The sequence below is a fragment of the Camelus dromedarius genome, chromosome 17, assembly GCF_036321535.1.
Source record: "Camelus dromedarius isolate mCamDro1 chromosome 17, mCamDro1.pat, whole genome shotgun sequence".
Taxonomy (NCBI): domain Eukaryota; kingdom Metazoa; phylum Chordata; class Mammalia; order Artiodactyla; family Camelidae; genus Camelus; species Camelus dromedarius.
The window spans coordinates 42,152,854-42,168,276 of NC_087452.1; the positions used below are offsets into that span (position 1 = coordinate 42,152,854).

The following is a 15,423-nucleotide window of genomic DNA, read 5'->3' on the forward strand; positions in this document are numbered from 1 at the left end:
GCCTGTTTTTGTGGACAAGAGCATGTGACTTCAGTTCTGTTCAACTTGTACCTTTACCTGGTGCTCTTGCAGGCTAATAGTTGATAATTTCAGTCTCCTACGCTATTAACAAGAGACTGGCAATAGCCAATGTTTTTTCAGCTCTTACATGTTTCAGACACCATTCTCAGCATTTTATAAGTATGACTTTGATCTACAACCACCCTTAGACGCAGATGCTATTATTATTCCCATTTTATAGATGAGGAAACTGAGACTTACAGGTTAGATTCCTTGCCCAGTGAGTAAATAGCCAAGCCAGGACTCGAACCCTGGCAGCCTGGCCCCAGAGCATGCACTCTTAGCCAGCATGCAATGTTGCTTCCCCAGGACATCAGGGAAACTTAAGCTTTTTAAAGGACAGACTCTCCCTGGGCTTAAACTAATCTTCAAATCCCAACCTGGCTCAATCCCAAAGGAAATACATATCTAGGAAAGTAGGAATGAAAACAGGGAAGGGATTCTTTCCAGCTGTGCTCATTTCCACTGCTGGGTCCCGATCAGCTGTGGGGTGTGTTACAAGTAACTGGTTCCTTAAAATATTAATATATGTAACTAATTGACTTATAAAAGTCCAGATTCTGCCCATAATTGTGTTCCCCTTGCTCCCCCACACTCCCATATGCCTTCTCAAGAGAGAAAGAGGTCTTTAAACATTTTCATAGTCTTAACATTTTTTTTTTAATTGCAGAGAAAGTACTGGTACATTTTATCTTCTTTCTTAATTTACTCGTTCATCCATCATTCATTTATTCAACACATGCTTACTGAGTGCTTAACTCCAAATTCTAGGTCATGAGGATTTAACAGTGGACAAGGATAATGTGCCTGGCCTCCTGGTTTTCATTCTAGTACAAAGAAAACAACAGTTTTTACTGAGGGCAGGCAATACTCGATACCATGAAAAAAACTAAAGAAGGATGAGGAAATAGAGATTGGATGGAGGTGACCAGGGAAGACCAGTTATTACCACTACTGTGAACTAACAGTATATCCCTCTAGTTTATATATGCATACATTTATTAAAAGTATGTGTATCTGTAACTGTACGTAGAATTCCTTAAATCAATAATATACATAATGAATACATACGTGAACACAGAAGTACAATCACATGGTATAGGAGACCTGCTTCTGGGAGGACGGAGTAGACATCCGTCTCCCTGCTCCTCCCACTAAGTACAACTGAAAATCCTGGACACTGCAGATAAAACAAATGTAAGACTGTGAAAGGTGGAGAGGAGGAGGCAGACTGGCTAGGGAGCCTGAGACCTGAGGAAAGACATGCTGTGAATCCCCGAGGTTCTTCTCTGCCTTGCATATGGCAGCCTGGGAGCTGAAGACACTGGAGATGATGAATGCTCCAGCAAAGGACTAGGGAAGGGGCAGCCTGGCAAGATAGAAAGCTTTTAGACAACCACCCCTCTACTCCAGCCAAACACCAAAAAAAAAAAACACTCCAGCAAAAAACAATGTGACTCTCCCTCCCACCGCTGCCAGCAAATGCCCAGGGGGAGCCTAGACCTCTGACATCCGCCAGGCGGTAAGGAGGCACCCAAACTCATGCCAGGGTGATGTCAGAGCAGGCTGAGCAGCAGCAGGGACTTTCATCCCTGGTGGGTGGCAATGAGATCACCCCATCCCACTCGTCCCCATGGTGTCAGTGGGGACCAGATGGGAAGCCTGGACTTCCACCCCACCAGCAGCAACTAGGTCCCCTCCGCCTTCCTGCTGTGGTGGAAGAAGAGGAGGAGACCTAGAAAAGACTCGACTTTCACTACTACCCAAAGGTAAAGAGGTCACCCTGCCATGGTGTCAGCAGAGGCCTAGTGGGGCACTGTAACTCTGCACCTCCACCCAGCAGGGATGAGGAGACCCTCCCCACCTTCGGCGTCAGTGAAGGCCTAGTGGAGAATCTGGACTTCCATCCCATCCTTTAGCTGACAAAGATTTTAAAGCAGCCACCATACATATGCTTCAATGAGCCATTATAAACATGCTTGAAACAAATGAGAAAACAGAGCCTCAGCAAAGAAACAGAACATCTCTGCAAAGAAATGGAAGATATAAAGACCCAAGTGGGGGTTTTAGAACTGAGAAGTATAATGACTGAAATTAAAAACCCAATGGATGGGTTCAATAGCAGAATGGAGAAAACTTAGGAAAGTCAGTGAAGTTGAAAACAGAACAAAAGAAATTACTCAATCTGAAGAAGAGAGAAAACAGGATGGGAAAAAAAAAATAGAACAGAGCCTTAGGGACTTGTGGGACTACAACAAAGGACTGAACATGTCACTGGAGTCCAGGGAGAGGAGGGAAAGGGAAGAGCTGAGAAAATACTCAGAGAAAACTTCCCAAATTTGGCAAGTCATAAACTTGTGGATTCAAGAAGCTGGGCAAACCCTAACCAGGATAAACCTAAAGAAATCCACACCAAGACACACCATAGTCAAACTTGTAGAAACTAAAGACAATCATATTATCCTGCAACTTTTTTTTTTTGCACAATGTATTAGTTTTCACTAGGTTATACTACAGTAACAAATGATCCTCTAATAATAACTATTTATTTCTCCCTCTTGTCACATGTGTAGTCAGCCCGTCTTCATTATCCCAGGGCCCAAGCTAAGGGAGAATCCGTATCTTAACCTCATGGCAGAGATAAAAGAGCAATGGCTGAACTATGCAAGGGCTCTTAAAACTGCTGCTCACATGTGCCAGAGGTCATGTCCACTCAAAACTCATTGACTAAAGTTACACAGGTAAACTCAATGTTAGTGGAGAAATGGACTCCACCCTCTCTATAGTGGGAACCGCAAAGTCAGATAACGAAGTATGTGGATGCATAATCCAAATACACGGAGGGAGAGAAGAACTGGAAACAATAACCCAGCCTACCACAGTCTGCTCACTGGGCCATAAATACTCATTTCCTTCCTAGTTGCCTGGAAAAGACATTCATCTCAAAGACTTCCCAAAAGTCTTACCCAACCCATAGCATCAGACGTTATGCCCAGGATCTCACGATCCACACCGAATCTTGAGCTAAATTTTCCTGTAAACCTGTGAATGAAAAAGACAAATTATCTGTCCTACCCACCCGCAACCTACAGCAGTAGAAGAGAAAGAGGGACAGACAGGGAAACATATTAGACATTCCCCCTTTGAAAGGGGAGAGCAGCCTTACCTGGGTGTGAGGTAATCAAGGGGCAACCTTCCTGAAGCAGGGGACTAAGCAGTTGGAAAAGTATGAGAGAGATACCCATCCCTCCATACTTGTAGTTGAGCACATTTAATCTGAGTAAAATTTTAAAGGGCTGTATTGTTTACTAAGTGTCATACATTCACGTTTGGTGTATGGACGTCCCTAGAAAGAACAACAAAACCCGACTAAAGAGGATCCCGAATTAAGGCCCAAGGAAACTGTTATTACTGCAGAAACAATGGCCTGGGGATGGAAGGAATGCCGCTGCTGCCTTGTCCACACCCCCACCTGCACCCCCCAGAGAGGATGCTTCAGGCATCGTTACTACAATTCGTCTCTGACACTGCACATCTGGGTGAAGCCCAGTTCGGAAATGTAGTGTTTAAGCATGTACTGACTCCGAATGTTCATCCTTGAGTCCTGTCCTCAGAATGTTGGGGGAAAGGTGCCAGACAAAGCTGGCGCACAGTAACTTGAAACATGCCCGTGTTTGGCAACCAAAGGCTGTTGAGGGAAAGACAGGTTGCTTCCAGTTTGTTCTTTCAAATATGGACAATACAATCGTCATGGAGGACTGAAGGGAAGTGAAGAATTACACACAACCTAAATGATTAACAGTAGAGAAAACAGGGTTAAATGAGGGCATATCAAGGATAAAATATTATGCAGCAATTAAAAATAATTTCATAGGAATTTTAATAGGCCTCATTATAAACAAATATACATGCGTGTGCACATACACACACATATCCATTCACACATTAGAAAAATACTCCATGATTAAAAGCACTGAAGTAATAATCATGGTGAGTTCTTGGTGGGGGTTCTGTATCATTTTCTCTTTTAGTTCCCATATCCTGGTGTCCAGAAATGTCTAAGTTTCAACAGAATCAAAGTCTGATCTACTCCCGAGACAAGAGGCATCCCCAAACTGGCAGAATCCTAAAACACACAGCATGAAGCGTTTCCTGTTTCCATCTTTCTTCTAACTCGGTCATGCTCATTTTGAACATAAAAAAATCCTTCTAACTGCTGAGCATTCAGCTCTCTTGACAAACAGCTCCTCATTGTTTTCACCCAGAAGAACATAAATTCTTAACTTCTGAATAGATTTCAACCTAAGAAAAAACACAATAAGCAAATTTTATATAGTAAATAAACTTTATTTATCTGTTCTTCCGAGATGACACTGCCAACAGTCACAGATTTCCGTACAATACAATTATGTATTGACTATTTACAATTTACAGTAGTATTTTTTCCTCTGAAAAATATAAGTACAAAAGCTAAGTAAACAATGAGGTACTGCCATTTGGATTTATCATTAAGTCATAGCTTACTAGTCTTTAGCAAATATTCAACAAATCAATCTGGATAAAACCGTCAATTAAATGCTCTAATTTATCAGAAAAAAATCCACTACATTTCACCTCAAAATGTATTGCACAAGTCTTTTTAAGAAAAAAAAAATCACCCTAAAAATAAATAGGAAAGGCAAGCAGTTCTTTAAAAACAGGGACAAAAAGAATGGAAGAAAAGAACATTAAGTGAGCCCATAAATCAGATTAAGTTATTCAAAATATCTTTTAAACACAAAACTCTTCCCAACAAAAAAACTGAAGGAAAAAGAAGGGAAAAAAAAAAAAAACTATCACCATTTCTCTACTGATACAATCTCTTTTAAAGGCAGCCTGCAATCATTCTGTGGGCCAAGGTCAGGTTTCTCTTGGTCTTTTGGCTACATGTGGGGCCTGAATAACAGCTTCGTTCTCTAAGAACAGCAAATGTGCAGTTTTCTGGGCTTGCCCCACACCAATCTTCCCATTCCTTCAGGATGAAGATCGGAGCCATGACTAGAAAAGAAAAAGGAAAAGAAGATAAAGAGAGAAAGGGAAAAAACAAAAACAAAACTTTTGAAGGTACCTTTTTGGGAGATTTGTTTTTTCAAGTTAAAATAAAATTATATCAAAAGTATATTCTCTGATCTCAGGACTAAAGCAGAAATGTTCTAAATATTAAATCTTAAAGGACTCTTCTAAAAATTACTGTTCTTGGGAAGATCTGACTTGTAATCAGCAATCCTATAAAGCAGTATTTTTAACTGAAATCTGTAACTACAACCTTTCACCAGGTACTGAATGCTAACAGGTCATAATGAGAAAAAGCCAGGAGTAAACGTGCTGACATGTCAGAATCTCACAAGGATGCAGCCTGGATTCAAGGGCAGAAGAGGTTCCTCCCTTTTCCCTAAAGTGTTGCTTTTTCTACGTATTGCAGTCCTCCCAGGATGCTACGCTTGGCAGCAAAGGACAACAGCATTTTGGTGTGAAAAAGTTATGCCTCATCTGAAATTAACAAACAATTTTAGAAAATTTAAAATACTCTGAGACATGATGCCAAACTTTCCTAATAAGGTCTGTTTAAGCTGCTAAAAGCTAGTAGTATGAGGTTAAAAATGCATAAAAATAAACTACCAAATAAGATTAAGTAATAGAGATGAACTTTTCATATGCATTTTAGTAAAGAGAAAAAGTTTTAAAATCTTAACTTGTACATGGATAATGTAATCCACTACTGATGATGTACTTCCAGTAGTTTATTATTTACAAACTCGCTCAATATCATGCTAGTCTTAGAAACCTAGAGAAGAAAAAGATCTCTGTGATATGTAAATCCCTTTGTCAGTTATTATTTTGAAACCTTAGCTTGTGCTGTTGGGGGAGAAGAAATTCATGCATGATTCAGCAACGCTGCACAATGTCAATGTCACAAGAGACAAAAAACAGGCGGGGAGAAGTTTTCTAGTTTAAAAGAGACTAGAAGAACATGACAACAAAATGCAATGTGCAATCTCTGAATAGATCCTGGACTTTAAAAAAGTATGAAAAACGTTATTTGGAAATCTGGGGAAATGTGAATATTCACTATTTATTAGATAACAGTATTGTATTTATATGAAATTTCCTGAGAGTGGTAACTGTATTGTGAATATGTAGGAAAATGCCCTTGTTCTTAAATATACTTGCTGAAATATTTAGTTTATGTTTGCAAGCAACTGTCTAGTGTCATAGAAGGGAACACTGTGTATGGAGAGAAAGCAAGAGTGAGAGCAACAGAGAAAATTTGGCAAAATGCTAATAACTGGTGAATATAGGTGAACAGTATATGGGTGTTTATGGTACTATTTTTACCAATCTTGTTTGAAATTCTTCAAACTAAAAGTTGAGGAGACAATCAATCAATAGAAACGCTACATAGTACACCTTTCAAATGATACTATTTAAATATAATAATATATTAGCAAGCATGATGTAGTATTTATAATATGAAAGATAAATGTTAAGACTTATTGGGTTAGACATGGATTTATATGACTAATGATAGTTTCAGATAATCACTAAGGCAAGTTAACTAACATATATTAGAAATAAAAATGACACTAAATGTAGGCAGAAAGGATATTTTTAAAAGGTTAAAAAATGCATATATTACCATTTTAAACCTTGATACTGTTAGTTGACTATTAGCTGAATTAATAATCATAGAATCTTTATTTTAATTATAATTAAGCCTTACTGACTGTGATCCAGCTTACTTGTTATTTGTGAAAATTCTAGCAAAGTTTGAGGTAAAGATGCACCCTAAATTTTTAGGGGGTGCTGAGTCATGCTTATAGCATGGATAATATGTGAGGTGATGGGAGGGGTGTTTAAACGTGTTCAAACACTTTGGATGTCTCCACTTCATTGTCATAATATGTCAAGTAGAAACGGCCACTCTCAATTAAAGCAGGCTGCCTAAAGATCTCCTAGGGACAAATGTGTTATTGTATGATGCTAGGAAGTAATAAAAGTGCATTTATTTAAAGTCAACTTTGCTAGCGTTCATTATTTCAGACTAGCCTTGACTCTAAGCAGACTTTTTGCAGTATTTTACATGCTGGTTTCATGAAATACATCACTGTAACCTAGAAAATGATTTTTCATTTCTCGCTCTCAATCTTTATTAACTTCAAAGACCATTCTTCAGAAAGAAAAAGCAAAAAGGGATAAACATAAAAATTTTGGGGGGATTCTTTAATAAAATTTCAAAGAGCAATCTTGAAACGTTCAACTACTACTTAAAGAACTAAAAGTTCCTAGAATTATGTAATATTTACTGGTGGTACTGATTATTAATCTATATATTCTTAATCAATAAAGCAAAATTAATAGAAATCCCTATATTGACCCATAGCATAATCATATTTTCATTAAACAAAAAAGCAAAAGAATTCCAGCAAAATGGTTAGTATCATGCAATACATTTGATTTTTGCACAAAAGACACAAAACATTATTCTTCACTCACCACATGCTAACTAAGCACAGACTGATGGTTTACTCAGAAGATACCACTGCGAGGTGAAGTATACTACAAAGCCAGGAAGAAAAAAAGCTTATTGGGTTAGTTTTAAGACTTAACACAGAGATTATATGTGTATAGAACTTCAAAGGCTTAAACAGAATGTACTTAAATTTTTCTTACATCTCCCCAAATCAAGAAAGTATAGGCTAAGGAAACTGTAACAGCTCCCTCCCATCCTGAGGAAATAAAACACTACGTGGCAGAGATTTTACTTAGAACTTAAATTCAAAAACTTAAACAACACAATTATAGATGTACTTCACATTGTAAGTACATTATCTATATGCTAGAATTAATTAGGTTGTGGTTATTTGGTTTGTAAAAGGACTTCTTTCATAATTCCACTAAAGTACACTTTAAAATTTGATTTATATAATCTTAATTTACCATCAAAAGTTCTGGGAGGAATGTTGCTGAATGTGAATACAGTATGTCTATATGTTGAATTATCATTCCTAAAATATGTCAATTTAATCAGTAAATAACTCTCCTGTAACCCAACAGTATATCAGCGATGGTTTCAGGAAAGATGACCCAAACCAAAGTTTCTATTCAAAGGGACCCAATCTCTGTAAACACAGTTCTTACTGTAGCAAACTTCTTAAATAAATTCTATACCCTACTTAACATGGTCACAATCCAAGATTACTAATTAGCTTCCTGGTTTGCTTTAAAACAGCATCAGCAAAAACAGGGGTTGTTTATAACATCTGAGTCCATTCTTAGATAGTGTGACCAACCTCAGAAGCATCATTTTATTTATCTTTTAATTTAACGTGCAGTTAGTAAGCAGCAGCAAAATCAAAAGACAAATTAGAAAATAGTATTTGCAATACACACACACAATATGGCTAATATCCTATTGGAAAACTTGCAGAAGTATGCAAAATATATGTATGTTCCTGTGTCTATGTTTGTTAAGGATTGAAAAACTGAAATAATCTAAGTCTCCATGCGTGGGAAACTGATAAACTAAACTGTAGGACATTCATATGATCATATAATCAACCATTAAAAATAAGGTAAATCAATTTGTAATGAGGTGGAACAATATAAAAATATATTAAATGAAAAACGCAAGTTGTTGCATACTCTCATTTTCATAAAACAAAGTACTTACGTGATAAAAGAATAATTATAAGTATATAATTATAAGCTTAGAACACCTGGGAACCTTCACCACACTATCAGCAGACGTGATCTCGGCATGGTGGAAACAGCTGGGAGGCTGAACATCATGAAGGTCTCCCTTTCCATGTAACATGTTTCTAAACTGTTTGTGATGTTTTTTTGCAATGATCACATATTACGTAATTCTTACAAAATCAAGAGGCAAAACCACTTTAAAGATAACTAACACGTATTTTTTGTGTGCAGTATTTTTCATTATGCATCAGTTTTATTTGCATTTGTTTCTTGAATCCACCTTGCCCACACCTACTGAGCCCATGCAAAAAGGGAAAGGCCAACCTCCACTGGAATGGAGAACTTTGTACGTAACAATGCTGAAAAGTTCTGATGATTTTATTAATTTGGAGGAGATTTAAAAGACCCCAACCAAAGGGAGAGAAGTGAGAAACATTATCTTAAGTACAAGACTGGTCCAGAATAAGGACTGATCAAGAACTTGACACAACACAAAGGATCAGCATAAAAGCAAAGCAAAATCACCAACAGAAGATCAATCTTTAAAAATGACTAGAGTGGATGGGAAATGAAAACGAGCCAAATCTTTTTCATCAGAAAAGAAAAATTTCTTTTAATGGAGTCATCAGGAAAATAGTCATTTAGGTTGAACGTGTCATTAAGTTTGCTAGCACGCTAAAGGGAAAAGTGTATTCCTAGAAATACTTTTTTAAAAATTAAGACTTCTGTATAACAAAAGAACCTGTCAATTCCAAGAGATGATTTAGCACCCAATTAAGATAAACTTTCTTACTGAAATTATTCTAAATAAATAATACTCTCCTTTAAGAAAAAAAAAAAAGGTCTGATGGTGTACTTCTAGGGCAGTCTGGCTCAGCAAAAAACAAGCCAATGACTTCTGTATTCACTCTCGCTTCCACCCTGCTCCTCAAATATCCCATCTACTAGCCATCTAAACTACCTAGACCATCACAAAACAAAGTATCAGACACAATAAGCTAAAAACTGAAAGGAGGAAAAGGGCTGCTCTAGGGAAGACAGAGGTATATGCATATTAAATGTGCACATTCTTTAGCTTCTGCCCAGTTACGTGAGACAAGTTTTTTCCCACGTGAAACAAATCTAAAACTTTAAAATTTACAACCAACTTAATACTTTAGAGGAAAAGAAACCTTAGGGATAGAATAATCCAACACACTTGTTTTACCAGTAACGGCCAGAAACATGAAAAGGGTTTGCTCAGAGTTACCCAGGGGCTGAGCTGTTAAGAGCTCTCACCACAGCCAAGCGACACGTGGCTGGCACTCTGAGGTGCTGAAACTGGAGATGGGACATTCTGTGAGCTGGCATCATTCCTACAAAACGACTTGAGTGCTACACCGAGGTCTCCATGATTTATCTTACACACATTATTAGTTTACCTTTCCAAGCCTCATTTTCTAGGGAAGACATATTTCTACATGGTAGTCATTAGCACAAAGCCCGGTGCAGGCACTGTATGTACTTTGATTCCACAGCAGTCCTAACAAGATAATGTTAGTTCTGTGAAGAAACAGAGGCTCTGAGACTTGTCAAATGAAGGACTTCTCTACACATCGTGACCCTCCTATAAACCAGACTTTCATTATGCCCTATAATTTTATCTTACTTAACAACGGTTTCTTATCTACAAAATATATTCTTAAAATTAGTTTAAACTCTGAAACCACTTATTAAATATAACTGTTGTATTCTGTAATGGGTTTTTAGTTTTTTTGTGTTTTTTTTTTTTTTTTCAAATAAAGAGTATAAAACTCCCTGAGGGGAGGGGAGATTGAGCAACAAAGGGATAAACTGAAAAATACCTTACCAGCAGTCATGGAAAGTTTCTGATCAATGCCACAAAGCAAATACAAAATCATTAGGGTCATAAAGCAAAGTTTTTAGAATGGATTCCTCCTCTAATACCTGCTAAATAATGCAAACACTGATGTGGGCTGCACACTGTCAGCACAAACTACAATCCACACTCTCTGTCAAGCATCCCAAATACAGGGGATAGAGCTCTGCAATGCATCGGGGGTTGTTCAGTTTACTTTTTTTACCAGCTTTGCAACCCCTAAAACCTAAAATAAAACGTAAAATAAAAAAAATTCACTGCTGTTGATTTGAATAGAGGGGAAAACTGTAGCTGCACAGTTACAACAAATTACAGAAACAGTCCATCTGGAACACACATTTAAAGCTAAGTGACTGAATAGTTTTTAAATGATTATTTAATAAACTCCTAAAGAGCCTTTGTTTTCTATGCATTTATGTGTCTTTCTATTGGACACTTTTATAGAAAAAGGGAAGTCACTATTCTTAGCAGCGTTTTGCTCTAATCAGCCACAGCTCACTGGGATATGAAATAAGTCGTAATTTCTTTGAAAGCCTTGTTCAAAGACAGTGATTCTTATTGCTCATTTTATGAATGACAGCTATCTTAAGGCAAATGTGACTCCTGCTTCAACCTTCTCAATCAACAGTAATCCTAATTTTCCATCAAATAATGAAACAATCATGAGTCACCCTATTAAGTGCCAAAAATCTCTTTATACTGACAAAAGGAGACTCAGATTGATAAAAGTTATCTTTGGGGACCTCCCTCATTTTGAGCTCACTATAACTCATTTCATATTTCCTAAGCATCTGTTTTAATTATTTGAATTATATTACTTGGCCACATCTCTTATGCATGTACAAATGAATGGTTGCTCTCTCTTCCCCCTAAAATTAAAGGTTCTACAAGATCAGTAACCGTATCTTCCATGTCTTCAATCTTCCAGTATTCGCCATAAGCAGTAAAAGAGTAGGTGACTGTTGACAACTCATTCATCAAGTAAAAGATAACGATGGATGAGACTTTGCTTAAAACAGTAGAGGAAAGAGTAGGACTTTCTTTCTGGGCAGGTCAGCCTCTGGGATAAGGGAGGATTATTTCAGGAAGGGTCATTCACTGTTTCATCCCTATCTAGAATGAATATTTTATTCAGGAATAAAGAATATATAATGTTTTCCAAAGACTTCTTTTTGGTTAAACTAAAAAAGAAAGAAAACTGGGGACCACAACAGGAAGGGAGATTTGGGCTCAAGATAAGTCAGACTTTTTGTAAGAAACACATATTGCCCCTGTCTGCCTTAAAAGGTTTTTACATGGTTCACTGTTTACATGTAATTAATTCACTTAGTGTCCTTCGAGGCAGACCAGTCTCTGCACGTGTGTACTGGGTGAGGGGGAATATTTTCTACCATACTTGCCAAAGCTGTGACTTAGGATGAATCTACACTACATTCAAATCCTGACAAATGTAGCCCAAAAGTAAGAGGAGAGTTTGGCCATACCCCAACATCAAGGTAATAAAGAGGCCAGGGAAAATGAACAAAGGTAATAAAAGCTTTTTATTTATGTCATTTAAAAATATTCCCTTAAACTAGACCATAATGACAGAATCATGTCAACAGGCTAGCCTGCACTGGAGATCTTTATTTTCACAAAGACACAGCTGTTTAACTCAGTGAAGAGGAAAACTGCTCTGAATGACTACAGATTACAGAATTAGATGTTTGTTATAATTTAAAACAATATTCTTGCTACTGATGAGGGGCATCCTTAAAGAGACACACTTCTTCATCAAAAATGTCTACAACCAGTATTAACTATAGAGGCATGACAGTATTTTTCAGACCATGAGATACCAGAGAGAGATGCTTTACAAAAAGCAATTAAATGCTCACCAAAATAACTGCAACTGTCCCAGAAAATATACAATAGGTAAATAATACAATATACAACAGAGTGTTGGGACAAAAGTCAGGAATGCTGGGATGACCTTAAAGGAAGCCAGGAAGAGGTCAGAATAGGCAGTGGGTCAGAGGAGAGGAACTTCATGAACGGCTGGTAAGTGCTGAGGGCATTGAGCCTGGAGGGTAAAAGCCTTCCATCCAGGCCATCTCCAGGTTTTTGGTTGAGTTCTGTGGGTTAGAACCAGAACAAACAGGGGACAGCAACACAAAGGGAGATGTGGGCTCAAGATAAGTCAGAATTTTTGTAAGAAATACAGTCTCTAGGTAAGATGGGGTGCTCTGAGAGGTAATTACTTAGTGACTTGGTCCTTCTTACTGGAGATACGCAGACACAGGCCAACCCATCAGTGAAGAGGAGATCTTCGTTTGCTTTAAATAGAAAGGTGAAAAGAACAGCAGTACTGGAACATGACGTGGTAAAGGAATTGGGGAGGAGATGTGGAAGTGCTGCGGGTACTAGCGAGAGGAAAAGGAAGCACAAAGAGAAAGCCAGGGGCCAGACACCAAGCAGTCACAAATTGCACACTCTGCTTAGAGAGGATCTTCTCACTGAATTACGGGTCTAGGGCAAAAAGAAGTTAGGAATGGGGAATTCTGCGGAATTTATGAAGTTTGCGTTTGTTTCATTTCAATCACAGCTGACTTCACAGAAAAGTTTCTACTAATTCAGTTATCCACATTTCCCTTCCAGGGAATAAGTCAAAAAAAAAAAAAAAGCTCAAAAATGCATAAATTCTTTTACTCAAGACTTGTTGTATTTGGAAAACAACTGAAGTAGAACAAGGAATTGTAATCTATAAAACACCTAACATCATAATATAATTTGGTTTAAAAAATTACTACTGGATGCACCAGAACAAATGCCTTTCCCATCCTTCCCATAAAGAGCCCAAGTTCTGGGAATCCCATACAGCATATATAGGTGTCAATGCTTATATATTATTAAACAGGATTGTTCTTTCCTTGAGGACATCCATTCAGATTTGCCCTCTGTTTAATTTTCTTAATGCAGTTGCACTCTTATTTTTCGGGCTATGGTACAATAAAAATTAAAACTTAAATTTCTTTTGCCAACTCAAAGTCTTTGTAAATGAGACAGAATGTAAACAGATGAGATAAAGTCATCTTCTAGCCATAGCTTACTTTTAAAGCTTACCATTAGCCGAGCATCTTCTCTTTCCAAAATTTTCTGAGTCTGATCATCAGGAAACTTCAATACAGTGGTTATAACCTTTGCCATGGTCTACAAGAAAGACAAGAGGCCATCACTAGACAGTGAAGCAGATGAGGTCTCAACCCATTCTGACATGTTCTGCTGGTGGGATTCTTTAGTGCTCTCAATGGAAGCCACGACCAAAGAAGTATGATGTGAAGGTATTAGACAACGAAATGACAGCCAGCACTAGAATTTCAATTTGAAAGAACCTCTCACAACGTCTAGGTTGATATTACTTGAAGAAGATGCATTTACAATAGCATGAAGCTATATAAAGTTCTAATGCTCTTGGCCCTTTGTCTTAGTAAGACTTAAAACTTTGTTACTCATTCATTTTATAAGGCTTTTTATTTGCAGAAATCTATCCAGTAAGTATTGTATTGCCAAAACATATGCTCTAAATAATCAGAATTGGATACTCCCAAGCTCAGCTTGAACTAAATCACATCATATATCTCATAAACACGGGCTACTGCATGAACATGAACATGCTTATAGGTATTTTTTTAAGACATGCAGCACATCAGCCTAATAAAAATACAAATTACATTTTAAATAAACACAAGATGCTTTGTTTGGTAGAAAACAGGATGAATCAAAACATTACACATGGTGGCTTGCAAAACAAGATCATAAACTGTGCAGATCTAAATAAATATACCGTAAGTCAGACTGTCACCCATAAGCTCGTGGAAAATTCTCCTCAAAGGTTGAAATTCCCTATTTTGTATCAAGATGAGATGTTTTGAGGGAGACAGAGAGGAAAGAAGATAGCACTTATGAAATGAGTAGGATAACAAGTTTAGTGCTTACATACAAATTCAGGCATCAGTGCTTTCCAGAGGACCAGCGGTACTAGTCTCTGTAGCAGGAGAGGACTACAGAGGATGGGAGGCTCACCCAGAGAACTGACTCTAACATGCTTTGTTCACAGTCACCAGACTGTGTGTGTGTGTGTTGGAGGGGGAGGGGTGACTGCAGAAGGTCACTGAGAAAAAGACGACATAACAGAGTTAACCGAAAATTTTAGGAACTCACATCATTAGAAAAAAAAGTGTAATTATTTCCAGGAAGAAAAGGAACTAATGGCTTTCAAACTCCTATTATGCGCTAAGCCCAGGCAAGGGACTTTACAAATTTCTAAAACTCACTTCAACTAACATATCAACTAATATTTCTCAACCAAAAACCCCATAAAGATTTTTGCAAGATTTTTGTTTCAGACCTCTTCCTTCCTTTTATCTTGGCCTCTGCCAACTTGATGATTAAAAAAATACTGTTTAAACAACTTAGTTCTAGGAGAATTCGATAGCATTTTACAAAAACTCTCATCTTAGTATTGCCTAGATAGAACAGAATCTTCTGTGCTAAACTCAAGTCGAGAAACCAAGCAGTCATGTGGCGTCAAACAGCAAGAGAACTATGAAGTAGTAACTATTTCAGTACTCTTTTTAATAGCTCCCTGGAATTTTAAAGTGGTTTCTAGTATACTATCTATGAAGACTGTTTTTAGGTAGTACCAAAAATCTAAAATTCTGAGATTCACAATTATAGGGAACATTTCTTTTAATTTCAAAAGCTATCAA

General features: G+C 37.4%; 1 protein-coding gene across 5 annotated transcripts in view; it reads right to left on the minus strand.

Annotated features, from left to right (window-relative positions):
• Positions 1-4,386: 4,386 nt before the first annotated feature.
• GOLGA4 (golgin A4) overlaps positions 4,387-15,423 on the minus strand; it is an 87,375-nt gene continuing 76,338 nt past the window's right edge. For 3 of the 5 annotated variants that reach the window (XM_064496743.1, XM_031469932.2, XM_010982036.3), the window contains 3 exons: positions 13,778-13,864; positions 7,594-7,656; positions 4,387-5,097 (listed from right to left, as the gene is read on the minus strand). In XM_064496743.1, the coding sequence (XP_064352813.1) occupies positions 7,627-7,656; positions 13,778-13,864 (117 nt within the window). In that variant the 3' untranslated portion in view covers positions 4,387-5,097; positions 7,594-7,626. The remainder of the gene's footprint in view (positions 5,098-7,593; positions 7,657-13,777; positions 13,865-15,423) is intronic. The other 2 variants (XM_031469934.2, XM_031469931.2) reach the window with 1 other exon arrangement.